This window comes from Balearica regulorum, chromosome 1, assembly GCF_011004875.1.
Source record: "Balearica regulorum gibbericeps isolate bBalReg1 chromosome 1, bBalReg1.pri, whole genome shotgun sequence".
Lineage (NCBI taxonomy): Eukaryota > Metazoa > Chordata > Aves > Gruiformes > Gruidae > Balearica > Balearica regulorum.
In genome coordinates, this window is record NC_046184.1 from 72041416 (window position 1) to 72058879 (window position 17464).

General features: G+C 38.7%; 1 protein-coding gene across 18 annotated transcripts in view; it reads left to right on the forward strand.

The window, feature by feature from the left end:
- Positions 1 to 17464, forward strand: part of PLEKHA5 (pleckstrin homology domain containing A5) — a 175191-nt gene that overhangs the window by 108914 nt on the left and 48813 nt on the right. For all 18 annotated transcript variants that reach the window (XM_075757884.1, XM_075757831.1, XM_075757763.1 and 15 more), the window contains exons 6-9: positions 792 to 896; positions 6229 to 6301; positions 10034 to 10134; positions 11039 to 11154. In XM_075757884.1, coding sequence (XP_075613999.1) covers positions 792 to 896; positions 6229 to 6301; positions 10034 to 10134; positions 11039 to 11154 — 395 coding nt within the window. The remainder of the gene's footprint in view (positions 1 to 791; positions 897 to 6228; positions 6302 to 10033; positions 10135 to 11038; positions 11155 to 17464) is intronic.

Here is a 17464-nt window from a genome sequence, read left to right on the forward strand (position 1 = left end):
AATTAAGTTAAGTTGAATTGGCAAAGCGCTGCACGTTTCTTTATGCCTCTTCCAATTTCTTTTGGTTACTCAAGTAGAAGAGGAATAAAATGTAAAATGACTTATTCTATTACTTTTAGTCATCTGTAATCATTGCATAGCTGTAAGGATATAAAAGATTTAAGCAACAGCAGATATAAGTGCTGGAGTTTATGGTCAAAAGATTCAAAGTAGGCCTTAATGCAAGCAAAGAAAATAAAGAATATTCAAACCAGCTAAGAGATCATAGAGTAAAGGGTTCTTGAGAGGGGAAGAAAGAATTTTTAAAAGTTAGTAAGTGTTAGGAAAGGGGGAGACTGAATGAGAAGCCTTTGACTTATATCTTGTTGAAATGTGAACAAGTTTTCATTTATTAGGCCAGAGTTGGAAGCAGGAAAGAGTAGAATTCTCTTGCCCAGGTGATGTAATTTGTCATAATTAATGATAGTTCATCTAATTTTACTTCTCTTTCTACAGCTTGGTAGGCTTTCTGCCTACTTTATAAGAAGGTCAGATATGTATCTTTTTCTTGTTAAAAAAAAATAAGTACTTGTCTTGGGATTTGTCTTTAAATTTTCTGCAGAGGAAAAAGAAAGAAATGCTGAAGCCAGCAGAACCATCATAATAATTATTTATTTAAAAAAGGAATACAGTTTGTATTCTGCAATCCCCCAGAGGAACATGTATGAGAAAAAGATCTGCAAGAAAGGGTGTTATGATTTTTCAACAGATTCTGATATCATGTTTTCTTTAACCTGTTCAATTCAATTTAGACATCACGATCTTCAAAGAAGGTTCATAATTTCGGAAAGAGATCAAACTCAATAAAGAGAAATCCTAATGCACCAGTTGTCAGACGTGGCTGGCTCTATAAACAGGTACTCTTCCCCTTTTCACTCCCTTCTTTTTTTTGGTAAGGTGTGTGATGTACAAAAGACAATCATTTGCATAAAATACAATGATAGCAATACCAGAGTGAAGCTATAAACTGTGAGGAACTGACACATGGTATTTTAATTAATTTGCTACTTATTGGGTAACATTCTGATACAAATGAGTAAGGGCGTCGACTAGTACAGAACATTGGTATAATACGTATACATACTTCTCTCAGAAATACGCAAAGTGCTTGAAAAATCTAGGCAGATGTTGGTAGTGAACAGCTGAATGAATTTCAGACATGCTGAGACAATGGGAAAAGGATGTATGGCCCAGCGTACTGGTTTTTTAAATTGTGACGTTTCTTTTGTTACGCTGCATTATTTTTTTTAAGTAATTATTTTCAATAACAAGTTGAAAATAAAGAAGCAATGTATTCATTTATGAAAAGAGAGATCCTGTTTTCTTAACTCAGAGATGGTAATCTTAAAACCAGAGTTCATTTTAGGTTTTCCTATTGAATGTAAACTAATCTGAAGTATGTGCTCTTTAGAATTTGGTGACAGTGTACTCAGCCTGCTGTAGATTTGCTATTCTGCAATACCAGACCACTTGCTCTGCAAGAAATCAGAGTAGGGTAGTTCAATGAAAAAAATGAACAACAAAACTGATTAGGCCATATTAGGAATATATTTATAAATCCTCCAAGAACCCTCTACGAACCTGTTATTTAAACTCAGCTGAGCCAAATTTATATATGTAGTTTTGGATCTACATTGTCATTTACTGTCCCTACTCTGGTAGACTGGTATGACCCTCACCTAGCTTTCTGGGTGCAGTTGATAAGTCAGTTTTTAAACATTGCTATCAGATAAAAAGATCCAGAAGTATCTGTTTAGTAGAAGATTTTTCCATGTTTAGATACTCTTGTGGCCTATACTGTCATGCAATGTTGAGAGAGAAAAGTTGTCAAAAAGGCGAGAGGGGTTTTTTTGCTTTGTTTTGGGGCTATTAAACTCATTAGCTTGAAAAAAAGTCACTCTATTCCTGAAGTAATGTTTTCTCAATTTTTTAATTGAGACAATCAATTAACTTGATTGAAATATGAAGTCTGAGTTATAGAACAGGTGGTTGTGCACATGAGTATCAGTGTTATGTTATCTTTAATGTCTACTTCTGAATAAGTTAGATTCGTGATGATCTCGCTTTTCATTCTGAGGTTCTTTGTAGTGAGTTTTACATGTATGAAAAGGTATGGTTATGTACCTGAACTAACTTACTAGAATGCTTTAAAGATTCTTGCTGGTTTATGTCTCTTGTTTCATGACAGACCATGGATATTCAGTATATAAAGTAGGACAAAGTTGTTGCTTTCCTAAAAATTGTACTCTTTGTTCATATTACCAAGTCCATTTTAGTGTACAATTGTATTATTTTACTAATGAAGAAACAGTAGCTATATTTTAAGATCACAGAATCACAGAATTATGATGGTTGGAAGGGCCCTCTTGATGACCTAGCACAACCTCCCCTGCTCAAGCGGGCTCAGCTAGAGCAGGTTGTCCAGGACTGTGTCCAGTTGGGTTTTGAATATCCTCACAGATGAAGACTGCACCACAACCTCTCTGGGCAACCTCTGCCAGTGTTTGATTGCTTTCACAGTAAAAAAGTTTACTTCTACTCATGTGGAATTTCATGTTTCTTAATTTGTGCCCGTTGCCTCTAGTCCTGTTACTGGGCACCACTGAGAAGAGTTTGGCTCCATCTTCTTTACGCTCTGCCATCAGGTACTTATACACATTGATAAGATGCCACCTGAGCTGCCCTTTCTCCAGACTGAGCAGTCCAAGCTCTCTCAGCCTCTCTTCACATGAAAGATGGTCTGATCCCTTAATCATCTTTGTGGCCCTTTGCTGGATTCACTCCAGCATGTCCATGTCTCTCTTGTACCAGTGAGCCCAGAGCTCCAGCTAGACCTCACTAGTGCTAAGTAGAGAGGAAGGTGTAGTGGGTTGACCCAGGCTGGGGGCCAGGTGCCCACCAGAGCCGCTCTATCACTCCCCTCATTCACTAGACAGGGGAGAAAAAGTACAACGAAAAGCTTATGGGTCAAGATAAAGACAGGGAGAGATCACTCACTAATTATCGTCACGAGCAAAACAGACTGAACTTAGAGAGGGAATTCATCTAATTTATTACTAAGCAAAACAGAGTAGAGGAATGAGAGATAAAATCAACTCTTAAAACACCTCCCCCCACCCCTCCCATCTTCCCAGGCTCAACTTCACTCCCGGCTTCAACCTCCGCCCCCCCCAGCGGCACAGGGGGACAGGGAGTGGGGGTTACGGTCAGTTCATCACATGGTGTTACTGTCGCTTCTTCATCCTCAGGGGGAGGACTCCTCTTAATTGTTCCCCTGCTCCAACATGGAGTCCCTCTCATGGGAGACAGTCCTTCACGATCTTCTCCGATGTGAGTCTCTCCTACGGGGTGCAGACCTTCAGGAGCAAACTGCTCCAGCGTGGGTCCCCCACGGGGTCACAAGTCCTGCCAGCAAACCTGCTCTGGCATGAGCTCCTCTCTCCATGGGTCCACAGGTCCTGCCAGGAGCTTGCTCCAGCGCGGGCTTCCCACGGGGTCACAGCCTCCTTCAGGTGCCTCCACCTGCTCCAGCGTGGGGTCCCCCACGGGCTGCAGGTGGAATCTCTACACCCCCTCATCCTTCCTCCATGGGCTGCAGGGGGACAGCCTGCTTCACCATGGTCTTCACCAGGGGCTGCAGGGGGAACTCTGCTCCGGTGCCTGGAGCACCTCCTCCCCCTCCTTCTTCACTGACCTTGGTGTCTGCAGATGTTCTTACATCTTCTCACTCCTCTCTCTGGCTGCAAAAGCTCCCTCTCACTGTTGTTTTTCCTTCTTAAATATGTGATCACAGAGGCGCTGACTGGCTTGGCCTTGGCAAGTGGCGGGTCCGTCTTGGAGCCGGCTGGCATTGGCTCTATCAGACACAGGGGAAGCTTCTAGCAGCTTCTCACAGAAGCCACCCCTGTAGACCCCCCCTGCTACCAAAACCTTGCCATGCAAACCCAACACAGAAAGGTGTCCTTCCTCCATCTGTTGGCAACACTGCTAATGCAGTCCAGGATGATGTTGGCCTCTTTGCTGTGAGGGTGCGTTGCTTGCTCATCATCAGCTTGTTGTCCACAAGGACCTCCAGGTTCTTCTCCACAGAGCTCCGTTTTAGTTAATCAGCCCCAGTGTGTACTGGTGCATGGGGTTATTCCTCTCCAGATGGAGGACTGAGCATTTCCCTTTGTTGAATTTCATGAGATGCTTCTCTGCCCAGTTTCCCAGCCTGTTGAGGTCCCTCTGAATGACAGCACAACCATCTGGTGGTGTATCAGCTCATAGTTCATATGACCTCTAAACTTGGTGAGGGTGCACTCTGTCCCAGTAGGCAGGTCATTAATGAAGATGTTAAATAGCCTTGGCGATAGTATCAACCCCTGGGATAGACCACTAGCAACTAGTATTACTGATTGCCACTCTCTGGGCCTGGTAGTTCCACCATACTGCCCAAATGCATACTGTTGGACAGGGTTTATGTGTAAAATGACTTAAATGCTGTGATGTTTCATTGCTTTTTGTAAGAAAAGGTGTCGCTGTATGTTTCCATGTTGTAGTAGTAATTGAAAGCCAATTTAGTCAAGAGGTTTACCAATAGATACTATCTTAAGAAATTTACAGTGAAAGCTTCTGCAGGTTTCTTTTTGATAGTAAGATAGTTTTCTTAAAGTGTTTATGTAATCACAGATAACAGCAAGTTTTGTTGACTCGGGGTTTGCTGTTTCATTGCATGTAATGCCGTTCTTCTGTAATTTTTCTACTAATTTTTAAGTCCAGGGTCAAGTCTTTTTTTGGAAGGTGTTTACTGTGAACATACTGTTACCATGTTATGACATAACCGCAATCAAGAGGGAACAATAATTAGTAAATCCACTAATACAAAAAAAATTTAAAATATGAGGACCACACAATCATTTTGTGTGCCTTTCTGCTATGCCTGAAGAAGGCCAAAAGATCATTCCTATCGTGTCTTATTGCTGGTAGAATTTTACTTGTGGCCGTGAGTGATGGGATAAATGTGATGTCGTGTAACAGCCTCTTCAGAAAGTCTGTCTGAGGGTTTGTGATAATTCTTTATACTGAAGAATTTTGGGCATTTTCACATTGTGCAGTTGATTTTTATGGCCAGTGTCCTTTGGGCTGGAGGTCTGGCACCCTAATCCGCCACTGAGTCAGGGACCTTGTCCGTGAGGTGAGGAAGGCAGCCTCCCCTCCTCGCGCCTGCCTTACAAGCTGTGAAATAGGAGCTGGCTGCTATTGACAGTGCTTCCAGGCTTCATTAGTGTTTGTTAAACCACTTTGAGGTCCTCAGAAGGAAGGTGTTATAGTGTTCAGTTATTCTATTTCTGAAAATGTTTGCGGCAAAGGATTTTTTAACTTTTTATGAATAATATTTCCTAGCTAATGCTTGCTTCACCCTTTCTTCTCCCTCCTTCAGCTCATTTCCTCCGCCCTAAAAAGAGCAGAGCTTGAAATATGAGACTAAAATTTATTCTGACTTTTCTCAAGTAAAACTCAAAACAACCCCAAAACCAAACCTACACCACCTCATAGTTTTTCATTATAGAATCCCTCTTCTTGGTTGTCACAAAACCTGTTTACTACAGGAATATTGATAATTCACACGTACCTTTCTTCTTGGAACAGATATTAACATATTCATTAAATCTGATTCTACTAGGATGTGTGTACTGCAATGCTCTGGCTTATTTACACTGCAGTAGTGGTGGCAGTCTTTCATTCTGAGTCGTGCAATCTAAATTGGTTATAAGCATAAAAGAAAATGAAATTGCTTTAGGAATAAACTTTATTTGGGAGAGAAATTTACTTTAGATATATGAGGAGTAGTAGAAGATGAAGCTCAGCAGAGGATTTCTTAAGGAAACAAAGGAGGATGTACCCCAAGTATTACCTTTCTCTTCTCCTTTTTTAAAGAAAGCGTACTTTTTTTTTTGTTAGCTGTAGATTGTAGTCTCTAGCATGCTAAAATAATGGGCTCTTGTTTCATTGATTCTTGAATCATGTTAACTTCAGGCTTCCTGGGTTATCAAGTCTGTGATGAGAAGTCAAAGATACTTAAAATACCTTAGCCAAGGAAAGAAACTACTAGCACACCATCACAGTTAATATAGTACCTGGTTTACTTTCAGACTGTTAATAGTAATAGTTCATAAAGTTCTTACTTGATCGCTTTGATTAATACAGGATAGTACTGGAATGAAGTTGTGGAAGAAACGGTGGTTTGTGCTCTCAGATCTGTGTCTCTTCTATTACAGAGGTAAGTTCCACTCAGGAAAGCTCCATTTGCTGTTTTTACTGGAAGCAGATAAATTTTGACACACCACTCAAATGTAAGAAAATGAAGCTGCTACTTAATTTATTGGGCAAAATAGTTGTATAGCTGTCAATATTCAGGCCAGCTGCTTCCTCCCCCCTCCCTTCTTTCTTAATTACCGATTTCACATAATTGCTTCCTGCCTGTCAGGTATACGCAAAGGGCAAACCCCTTCACAGCCACCTCTTTTATTAAATTCTGGTTTGTAGTTTTCTCACTGCTTCTGTTGTTAGGAATTAAATATGCCAAGTTAAATCTGATTTTTCATGCAAGTGAAGTAATTGAAATGGGGATAGGAAAGGGATAGTGCAGGGGAGCTGAAACTCTGCCTTTGGAATGATAAAGAAGATGTACGTGCCTTTTGGGAATCTAATCAGTGTACCTGAATACTTATAAAGTGAAATGTCCAGTTCCGTATGAGTAGAAATCTCTGCTGTATTTGGAACACAGAAATCTGTTAGTAGCCTTATGTAGCTACCTGAGAGTTATTTTACATGGGAAAAATTAGCTGCTTATAATTCTAGTCTGGAGGTATGTATGTTAGAAAACTGATTCCTTCACCATTACAGATTATTAACTGTAGTGCTCCTGAGGGGATAAACAAATGGGATTTGTGCATATGGAAACATTCAATCCTGAAATAAGGTGTACAACCATAATAGTTTAAAGGAGACTGAGAGCAAAGACGACTGTAAAGCATGGTAAAATAAAGGAAAACTATCAGTTAAGGCTGTCTGCAGCCTTGCAAAGGGTAAGAAAGGATTTCAGATTAGGATGAGACTTCAGAATTAGTAGAAGTGGTGTTGATGCTGGTGATGCTGAAAGCAGTGATTGATTAATTTAAAATGCTGTTCTATTAAAGTGCAGCACGGTTCTAGTCTAATCAAGACAAATCAGTTTATGAAACACAAAAGCTTTGTCTTTGTAACCGTTTTAGTTAACAAGTTCTGAATTACTGAAATATAATCATTAGGCTATCTTTACCCCGAGAAGCATACGTAGTTGGAGGAACCTCTGCTGAGTCAGAGTTAGGCTATAATTTCAGTCATGGAGGCATTGATTGCAATACAATTACACTGCATTTAGTTAAGTGGTTGTTGTATACTCTGTGCTTTCTTATAGGGTTTTCTTATTTTAAACAAGTCTTCAGGCTCCTTCTTGCAAAGGTTCTAAAGAAAGTGCTACTTTGTAGCTGCCTTAAGATCAGATTAAAATAGCTTAAAGTGCTGTACGTGAAGTATCTCAAAATAAAAGAAAAAAGCAATAAGCAAAACCAATAACAAATAAAATAAATCCAAACAGCTCTATAATCTTACTTTTTCATTTCTGCATGTTAGTGTGCCAAATAAGCTGAAATACAAGCAGAATAGTCTGAACTCTTTACATGATGAACTTTTAGCTTTTAGCTGTTGTTCACTTACTAGAAAACAGTTAAAGGTGATAAACTAATTAAACATGTATAGTGATAGTCTTAAAGATATTAGAAATAGCTACTAATATATAAAAAACTTGCACTTTAAACCCTGTGCTTTTATGTTTTTGTTAATTCTGTCTCAGATATTGAAAAAATTGAAAGGGGGGAGCCATGCACTTACTCCCAGGTTGCAAACAGTGTTTCTGGTTACATGACTGTGGTGGTTGGGCTTTTTTTGGTTTTGTTTTTTTGTTTTGTTAGTAAATCTTACTGAACTTTTACAATTGTATTACAATGGTAGCAGCTAAAGCTTAAATCTAATTTATAGATGAAAAGAAAAATTATTTCATTGTATTTTTTCAGAGCTTAGAGAGTATTCTTTTTCTGTTTCATGGAGGGATAAAAGGCTGCCAGCTTTCATATTGAAAGGTTATTGTTGCAACAAATAAAAGATCTTAGAGCTGGACAGAAGGTTTGCTATTTTTGTCTTGTATTATTCACACACAGCATACAAGTAAAGATGGGTATGGGGCAGTGTGATGTGTAGATAAAAGCTAGTCTGATGGGAAACAGATTTTCAAAATCTGGAAATGGAATGTAGCAGTATGTCTTTAACAAAGACCAAAGTCCTCCAGACATGCAGCTGTTCAGTGGAACAAAAATGCTTAATGCTTTTGTATGGCACTGGTAGGTGTGACATAGTCATATGTCAGAGTATAATCTAGCAGAAGAAGGGAATTTTTCCCCAAAACAGCAGTCCAAATAAAGTAAACCCCAACATTTGCCATGCCGTTTGGGACAGGGAAAAAAAAGGCAGATTTTTTGTGTGTGGCCAACAAGGAGTAAATATTTGAAGGGGGGAGATGGGATGGTTTCAGGCATACTTACGAGTACAGTTGAGTACCTGAAAGGAAATACACTCTCTTCACTTCTTTTCTATCTTTTAATCCTAGTTTTATGCTCAGTTCTCCAATTAAGTAACTATCCAGGAAAGCATGATTTTTACATCTAACGTTATGTAATGCTAATATGGCTGGGCAGAGCGTTCCCCATATGAATAACTTAAACAAAAGTTGTGGTTTTTCAGAATTTAGTGAGTAAACAAGAACTGGGAAAAGAATTTTAAATCCAGGTATAGGAGGTAGTCCTTTTGTACTGTTTACGTGTATTTTAATTGTAACAGTATAAATTTTCCCTGCTTGAAATGTTGGAATATCTGTGTTTTCATCTTAATTTCATAGATACAGAGTAATTTGTTGTGGCCAGTATCTTCAACTAAGAGAAGTGTTATGGAGAGAATCTCCTAAGATACTGGTTGTGAATAGAAGTTCTGTATCTGAAACGCAATTAAGATTGACTTTGTGAATTGCATCCAATTGTCCCTTTATTAAAGTATAATTGGATTTAAGAGCTTTTTATTCCTTCCAGTTAAAAAGTCATTTTATTATTGTACTGTATTGTTCTAAAATTTTACAAAAAAACCAATGTTCTTGAAAAAAGGTGTTTGGTTTGGGGAAATTTTGTTTGTTTTTTCCAAATGATCTGAAGCATATGCGTTCTTACAAATAGAATGTAATTGAGTGTAAACTGTTCATGGAAATTATAACAATCTCACAGCTTAATGTGCTCAATATCAGAACAGAAATGTGCAAATTGTCTCAAAGAGCAACAATCATACACAGTATTTCAAAATACTTCTGCTCTAATGAGTATTTGCAGTTTTTACTGAGCAGGCAATAGATAGCAGGTATTGTTCTTGTCGCTGAATTAGAGGCTTGACTTCTGTCTACTTTTCAGCATTGAAGGTGTGTGCAGGTAAGGACTCGTCCCCAGGCAAACTCTAGGTGAAGCTGTTCGTGGTGTTTTCCATAAGGTAGCTCACGTACTGTAACCTACAGAGCTGGCACTCTCAGGAGGTTTTTTTATGCTTGTCTGTCTTGGGGGGAAAAAAGTTGAAGGTGGCCGTATTCCAATGGCCTGTATTTCCCAGTGCTTAGCAGGTTTTTGGGGGCGCACACTGGTGTGATGCGGGTTCTGAGGCACGTGTTGGCAGAGAGGGACTGCACGCTTCTGAGACTGCGTATAAACACCTATGTAACAAACTAGTCTGGCTTTCTGACTCTCTAACGCATTTTCTTCCAAGGTAAACTTCTCATTAGTGGTCTTGTGTTGTTAAATACAGAGTTTCACTGAAGGGTCTGAATACAAGCATTATGTGTCAAAACACTTTGTTTCTCTAATCAAAGACTATACATTCACAGATGAGAAAGAAGAAGGAATACTAGGTAGCATACTTCTACCTAGTTTTCAGATATCTGTGCTTTCTCCTGAGGACCATATTAACCGCAAATATGCCTTTAAGGTAAGGGAATCCAATTTTCAGTTTAATTTTATGTCTGAAAGCCTAGTGAACAGAGCTCATTTTACAGAGTTGTTATGCAAAATAGGATTGACAAACAGCTTCTGAGACTGATTTTTGCATAATACAGTAGCAGAGGATTCAAGTATTTAGCCTCACGTAAATAAACATAATTACTAGAATAAGAAAATGAATGAATATCACTTATTCTTTTATTTTTACTTCATGGATCTTAAATACTGTGTGATGTTTTAGAATTGTAAACTGTATCCGCAGCTAGACTTATCCCACCAATGAAAGTTCTTTAGTTATTTAGACATGAAGTATCTTTGCATGTAAATAAAAATAAGGTTTTATTATCACTTAAGTCACAATATTACATGAATCATTGTTAGGAGTGTTTCACAGCTAATCTTTTTAATCATGATATAAATCACTCTGCTAAATATTTTCTCTTGACTTTTTTGTTTGTTTTATGAGCTCCTTTTGGATCTTCTTTTGGCCTCCTAAGCAACACATAATTTATTTACTATGGTAAGTACAAATTAAAGCTTTCTGTGTCATTCAGACTGCAAAAATCTATGCCAAAATCTTATTTATTATAATTATATTAATTTACATTAATGGATAGTCAAGATAGTTTTTAATAGATTGAAGACATTTAATGGCTTTTTATTGAGTGTATTAATGAAGAAGCAGCTATGACTGAAAATTATAGGCAATTATTTTGAAAATATGAATGCAGTGACAGAGAAACATTGAAGTATTCCTCTATTTTTGTGATACTATTATTTGCAGAAATCTAATTACAGAAAACATTAGAGCAAGTATACAGTAACATTGTTTGCCTCTTTTCTTTTACAGAATCTTACATTTTTATTGCAATGACCATGTCATTTCCAATCAGGCAGCTCATCCAAACATGAGGACCTATTATTTCTGCACAGATACAGGGAAGGAAATGGAGTTGTGGATGAAAGCCATGACAGATGCAGCACTTGTGCAGACAGAGCCTGTAAAAAGGTAACGTGGATTTTCAAAACAGTGTGTATTTCTTCCATATACTGAGTTTGATTTCTTTAAATGAAAGGGCATACCTTAAAATAGAATCTAAATTGGCTGAAGTAATTTGTCCTTATATTGAAGAACCCTTACTAATTTAACAATGTTGGATAAAATTTTGAAGTAGTAAAAATAATGTAAGTGCTGTTCTGAGTATGGATGACTTAAGAGTAAAGAGCTAGAGGACAAAAACCTGACTAGTTCCTTTAGCTGGCGGCATCAGAAGAGTTGCAGTGGCAAGTACCGTGTGTAGGCATGTTTGACTGCCCCTGCCCTCCTGACTGACCAGCAATAGCAACTCAACTGGTGGTAGTCTTTGGCTTAAACTTGTCATAAGTCTCAAATTCACAACTGTACTTTCTGGCTAAATTAAACAGTTGCACTTGTGGGCAACCTGTGAGGAGCTGTTCTTGTTCAACATTAAGCTGTTAACAAATTTATGCTTACCTGATCCGGAGCCTTATCCTTTATGTATCCATATGTTCACAAGGAAAAGCACGTTATCACTGGAAGCCTTTTGTTCTCAGAAAATGAATATTGTCTGCTGCTGTCTGTCCAGTAAGAATCATTTTCTCTCTGAATGTCGTCCTTTGGATCAGCTCCATGTCATCTATAATGGAAACCTCATCAACAGAAAACGTAAAACCTCTTCGTTCTTGATGGCACAGAAGTTATTGCTGATGGCTGCTGTCACCTGATCTGCTGCTGCACTCTTTTAGTTCCTGCTACACTGGAGCTAAATGAATGACAGCAATGCTGAGAAATTTTAAGTTAAAAAAAATTAAAAAAATAAAAAATTCCGTGGACACAGATACCAAAGAAGGTGAAAGGTACAGTTTTTGGAGCAGAGTGAGCACATTGAACTTCTTGTCAAAATACAAGCAGTCTTTCTGAATTTTGCAAGTCATTCCTGTTAACTTATTCCTGACACTTGCATATTCCGTGTTCCAGTACGGTGCTGGCAGAAGTATAAAGTGGAATGCAGAATTATTAGATACTTTGTCTTACATGTTTTAATGTTTTATGAACTACTTAGTCAAATGTAGTGAAACTCACACCAACGTATAGAACATTCAGAAGGATAACTGTAAACTAGGAACACTTTTAAATTTGCACCTGTGCAACCATTTAGTCACTAATCTTAAACAAAAAGTTGAAATCTTAGCTCTTGTCTCTAATATCCTTTAAATATATGGATAGTATATGAAGTATTTCATGCTTTGCATTGGACACCATAGTGAAATAGTTTAATAGAAAAATACATTGCTCTCTGTACTATGGCAGAATGACACATGTACTTCAACCACTCAGCTGTCATCTTTGTTTTTCCCAAAATTGCTGAAAATAAAAGATTTCAGGTTGTAGAACCTGAGTGGTAGGTCCATTTACCACAATGAAATTTGATCTGATTATGTAAGATTTCACATTATATATGAAGACGTTATGTTCTTTGTCTCCTGTGACCCTCCTCATGTTTGGGAACAGTAGATGATAGGGGGAAAGGATGAGCAGAGTGAGACAGAGCATAAGCAAGTAGATACTTAGTAACATTCCCACCTTAAAATTTCTCTTTTCAGAGCTTTTAAGAGGTTGTACTTAAAAGAAGGATGTTACCTTGACAAAATAAAATATCTCCTTTAGCTTAGTGAAAAATAAACTTAATCTGAAAAATCAGTTTTGGTTTGCATTGTGAGCGTATTACAGATAGCTGTGGTAGGTTGCAGATGGAGAAATGGGTAAACCAAATCAGACCCACTTTACTTCAACAAAAGTCATGTATTGATTGTATAAGCACTTTGTAGTGGGAATAATACTGAAGTGGGCCATTCTGAATCTCTTTGAACCAGTGAAATGACCTTCATTTGGTATTTGCACTTTATGTAACACTATCTTGTTTTAATTCAGGCAAGAAACTTTAGAACGAAACAGAAGTAGATGTGGCCTCTTTGAAAAGTTTGTTAGTAGTCTTGAAATAATTACTTGAGAGAAGATATATTTCAAGACCAGTGAAGTCTCGAAGACTTTCATGTCTGTTAGCTTTAATAAGGAAGAAAATCCTTCAGACATCTGTTTTCTAAAAAAATCCATCTTTTGGCTATCAAACCAGTTCTTAAAATGAACCATGTAACAGGATATGATCTTATCCAGAAGAAATACTGTTTCTGCCCTGCAAAAATCTGTTAAGTATTAAGTATTGTATTACCTCATCTCGAAGTAACCTAAAGTTTGGCATGCACATAGCTCTAAGCATAAGTGATGTTGGTTCAGTCAAATTCAGCCTGTGCCTGCCTTTCTCAATTCTGTTTTTTCTAGAGGTTCTAACATTGTACTGAATACAGTTTTCTAACAGACTAGATACTTAGGGTAGAATAGATTTACTAAAAACTTAAATATTTATTGGTGGACAAGGGAAGAGCAACTGACATCATCTACCTGGACTTGTGCAAAGCATTTGACACTGTCCCACATGACATCCCTGTCTCTAAATTGGAGAGACATGGATTCGATGGATGGACCACTTGGTGGATAAGGAATTGGCTGGATGGTCGCACTTAAAGAGTTGTGGTCAACGGCTCAATGTCCAAATGGAGAATGGTGACGAGTGGCGTTCCTCAGGGGTCGGTACTGGGACCGGCACTGTTTAACAGCTTTGTCATTGACATGGACAGTGGGATCGAGTGCACCCTCAGCAAGTTTGCCAACAACACCAAGCTGTGTGGTGTGGTCAACACACTGGAGGGAAGGGATGCCATCCAGAGGGACCTTGACAAGATTGAGAGGTGGGCCCGTGTGAACCACATGAAGTTCAACAAGGCCAAGTGCAAGGCCCTGAACATGGATCAGCGCAATCCCAAGCACGACTGCAGGCTGGGCGAGGAATGGATCGAAAGCAGCCCCGAGGAGAAGGACTTGGGGGTATTGATTGATGAGAAGCTCAACATGAGCTGGCAGTGTGCGCTTGCAGCCCAGAAAGCCAACTGTGTCCTGGGCTGCATCAAAAGAGGCGTGACCAGCAGGTCGAGGGAGGTGATCCTGCCCCTCTACTCCGCTCTTGTGAGACCCCACCTGGAGTCCTGCGTCCAGCTCTGGGGGCCCCAGTACAGGAGAGACATGGAGCTGTTGGAGCGAGTCCAGAGGAGGGCCACAAAACTGATCAGAGGGCTGGAGCACCTCTCCTGTGAGGACAGGCTGAGAGAGAGTTGGGATTGTTCAGCCTGGAGAAGAGAAGGCTCCGGGGAGATCTAATTGCGGCTTACCAGTACCTGAAGGGGGCCTACAGGAAAGCTGGGGAGGGAGTGTTTATCAGGGAGTGTAGTGACAGAACAAGAGTTAATTTCTTTCTTTAGAAAGAAATTCTTTACTGTGAGGTGGTGAGGCACTGGAACAGGTTGCCCAGAGAGGTTGTGGATGCCCCATCCCTGGAAGTGTTCAAGGCCAGGTTGGATGGGGCTTTGGGCAACATGGTCTAGTAGACGGTGTCCCTACCTGCAGCAGGGGGGTTGGAACTAGATGATCTTTAAGGTCCTTTCCAACCCAAACCATTCTATGATTCTGTGATTATGCAAGCTGATGCTGAGCCACTCTTAAGTAATTGTTAATATAAATTGCCCAATCATAAGTCAGAGTTTTTACAATATAGTTCTTTACATCTACAAGTCAAGGTACTTCACTGCTTATAATACTCTGGAAATTGAAACCCAACAGTCTGTTAAATTGAATGTTTCAGCTTTAAACAATTTCAGAGCTACAATCTGTATCTTTATTTTTCTGAGGATGTTGAGTTCCTTGGAGAGAAAAAAGATAAAAGGGATATTTCAAATGTTGTAGGAGTTGTGCCCAGTTTTCCATAAAATACTCTTACTGTCCACTTATAGTTAGCCACATAATACAGAAATTAGATACTGAGTTAAGAAAATAAAAAATGTAACCATTTCTTTTAGAACTGATCTGCAGTCAGCAGTAAAACGCCCTTCTGATGCATAACTGCTGGGAAGGGCAAATATTATTTGATCATATTAGTTAACTGTAATTACTCCTTTCTAAACACTTTTGTTTTAACTGCACCTAGATAGTAAATTCAAGTTTAATTATTTTGATAGGTACGTTATTAAACACAAATACTTTAGTCAGTGAGGAACTTATGACTCAAATAAAAAACAAATAAAAAAAATAAAAAGCTTATGACTCAACATACGGTATCAAACAACCTCTCTGGATTAGCAAAACATCTTGCTCATTCCACATTGTATCACTGCAGTTAAGTGGTATCTATGAGTACTGATTCCTTGCTTATGTTTGTAGATGCTAATATCCACCAACGTAGTGATTTATCATTTTTACCCTAAACGCTGATTTCTCTGCTCTCCCATGTTTAAGAGCATCATTTTTCTATCCTTTCACTGTCAGCTGTGTGTGCTAGAGCCTTTGTTTCTTCTGAGTGATGCAGCATGTACTAAGAAAAGACTTTTTTGTTTTTTCTCCTGCTAGCGTAGTTAGTTTCCCTGAACAGCATAAGCTAAGCTGCCAAAAGAGTACTTGTTAGCATAGCGACATCCACAGTGGGGGTTACTGACGTCACTGTGTTTGCAAAAGATGCCTTTGTCTTTTCAAATGTCTCTGCCTAGCTTTGTTAAATGACAGTCCTCATGTCCATCTGATACTTAAGTACATGCTCCCCCCGCCCCCAACCCTTTCAGAATTATCTATTTATATAAACCAGCAGAAAATAGTACGTTTCTTGCATTACTGTTCCATATATATTATTCCTGTTTGGATGGAAATTTATAGATTGCATTCAGTATAAGCTGAAAGACGTTTTCGATGTTCATTCTCTTTGTCTTCTCCCTCTTCCATCCTCAAAGTGCCCTGTAAGTCTTGTTGAGTGTGTGTTTGAGAGCTAGATATAAATACGGAGCCAAATATAAATATGGACTTATTTTTCTTACATTTACCTATTAGTTTCTGATGATTCTTTCCCATTTGGATTCTTTGCTGTAGAAAGAGATCTTTTGCTCACACTGAGTTGACTGATTTGATGCACAAAGTTAAAGGAGGGCCCAGAAGTCTATTTGACTGTCAGTCATTCAGCCTCTATGCCATCGCAAAGAGTGTCAAATATAAACACTGGGCTCTGGTGTGTATAACCATAATAACAAGTGATAAAGCGTAGAGCCTGCATGGAAAAACAATTCTGTGATTTTAGGGTTTGTTTTTTTAATTAAGATCTACAGTGGAAAGTAGCATGATAGTGTGAGTCGAACACTGTGCCACGTCTTGACTTTGCCACGTATCTGATGAACGTCCTTAGAGATGTCATTATTCCTCTGCACCACAGATTTTCCATCTGTAAAATGGCAACTGCTTCTCTGCTGTAAAGCACCTTGAGGAAGATTGATATAAAGTGCTGTATCAGGGGCTAGATGATACTCTTAAGGCATGTTGCATATATTAATGCCCGTGTTTAGGATTATTTGCAAGTAGTCCTTGCATTTATTTGTAAATTCTTGAGCACTGGCTGAAAACTGAAATTTTAACACCCTTTTTTGACTTGATAATTGTGGGAAATGGAGTCTTTCATTCACTTTTCTGTTTGGGGAATTCCTTTATTTTGTGGCAGAACACTGGTTAGTATAGTTTTGAGGTGGGAGGGAGGAGGTTGGTCCAGGTGTTTTTCCATAACCTTGAGAAGGAACCTAGGCAGAAATGTGTGGTATTGGAACAGTTTAAAGTCTTGGGGGGCGGAAATAAAAAGAAAACACCTCACTTTTAAATTGCAGTAGGAGATTAGCATAGCATTTCTTTGCTGATACTTGGAAATTATAGAAAACATGATGTAGGTATAGCAGTTCCACCAAGTGTCCTCCCCCGCAAAAGTCTACATAAAAACTGGTTCTACTTACAGATTTTTTTTCCTCTAACAGTTACAGTTGGCTGAACTAATACTTTCTTTCTGCTAGCAGAAAACATGAGATGTATCTAACCTCTGCATTTAATAGTGATGTATGAGAAAAAAACAGGCTATATGCATCAGCACTATTTTTAAACACTAAGAGATATTCGTGTTAGGTCACTGATATGAATGTTTTCATTTGCAATACATTTGGGGTGTGTGTATGCTTTCACGTCGGCAGCTCAGGAATAATCACTGAAAGCAAAGGACTATTCTGAGCTACTTATATTAATATCAATGAATTATGGAGGACTTTTATAACATTATGAAGTATCAAGCAGAGATTGGGATCATCACAACTATGTCGGGAAGAAGCATGGG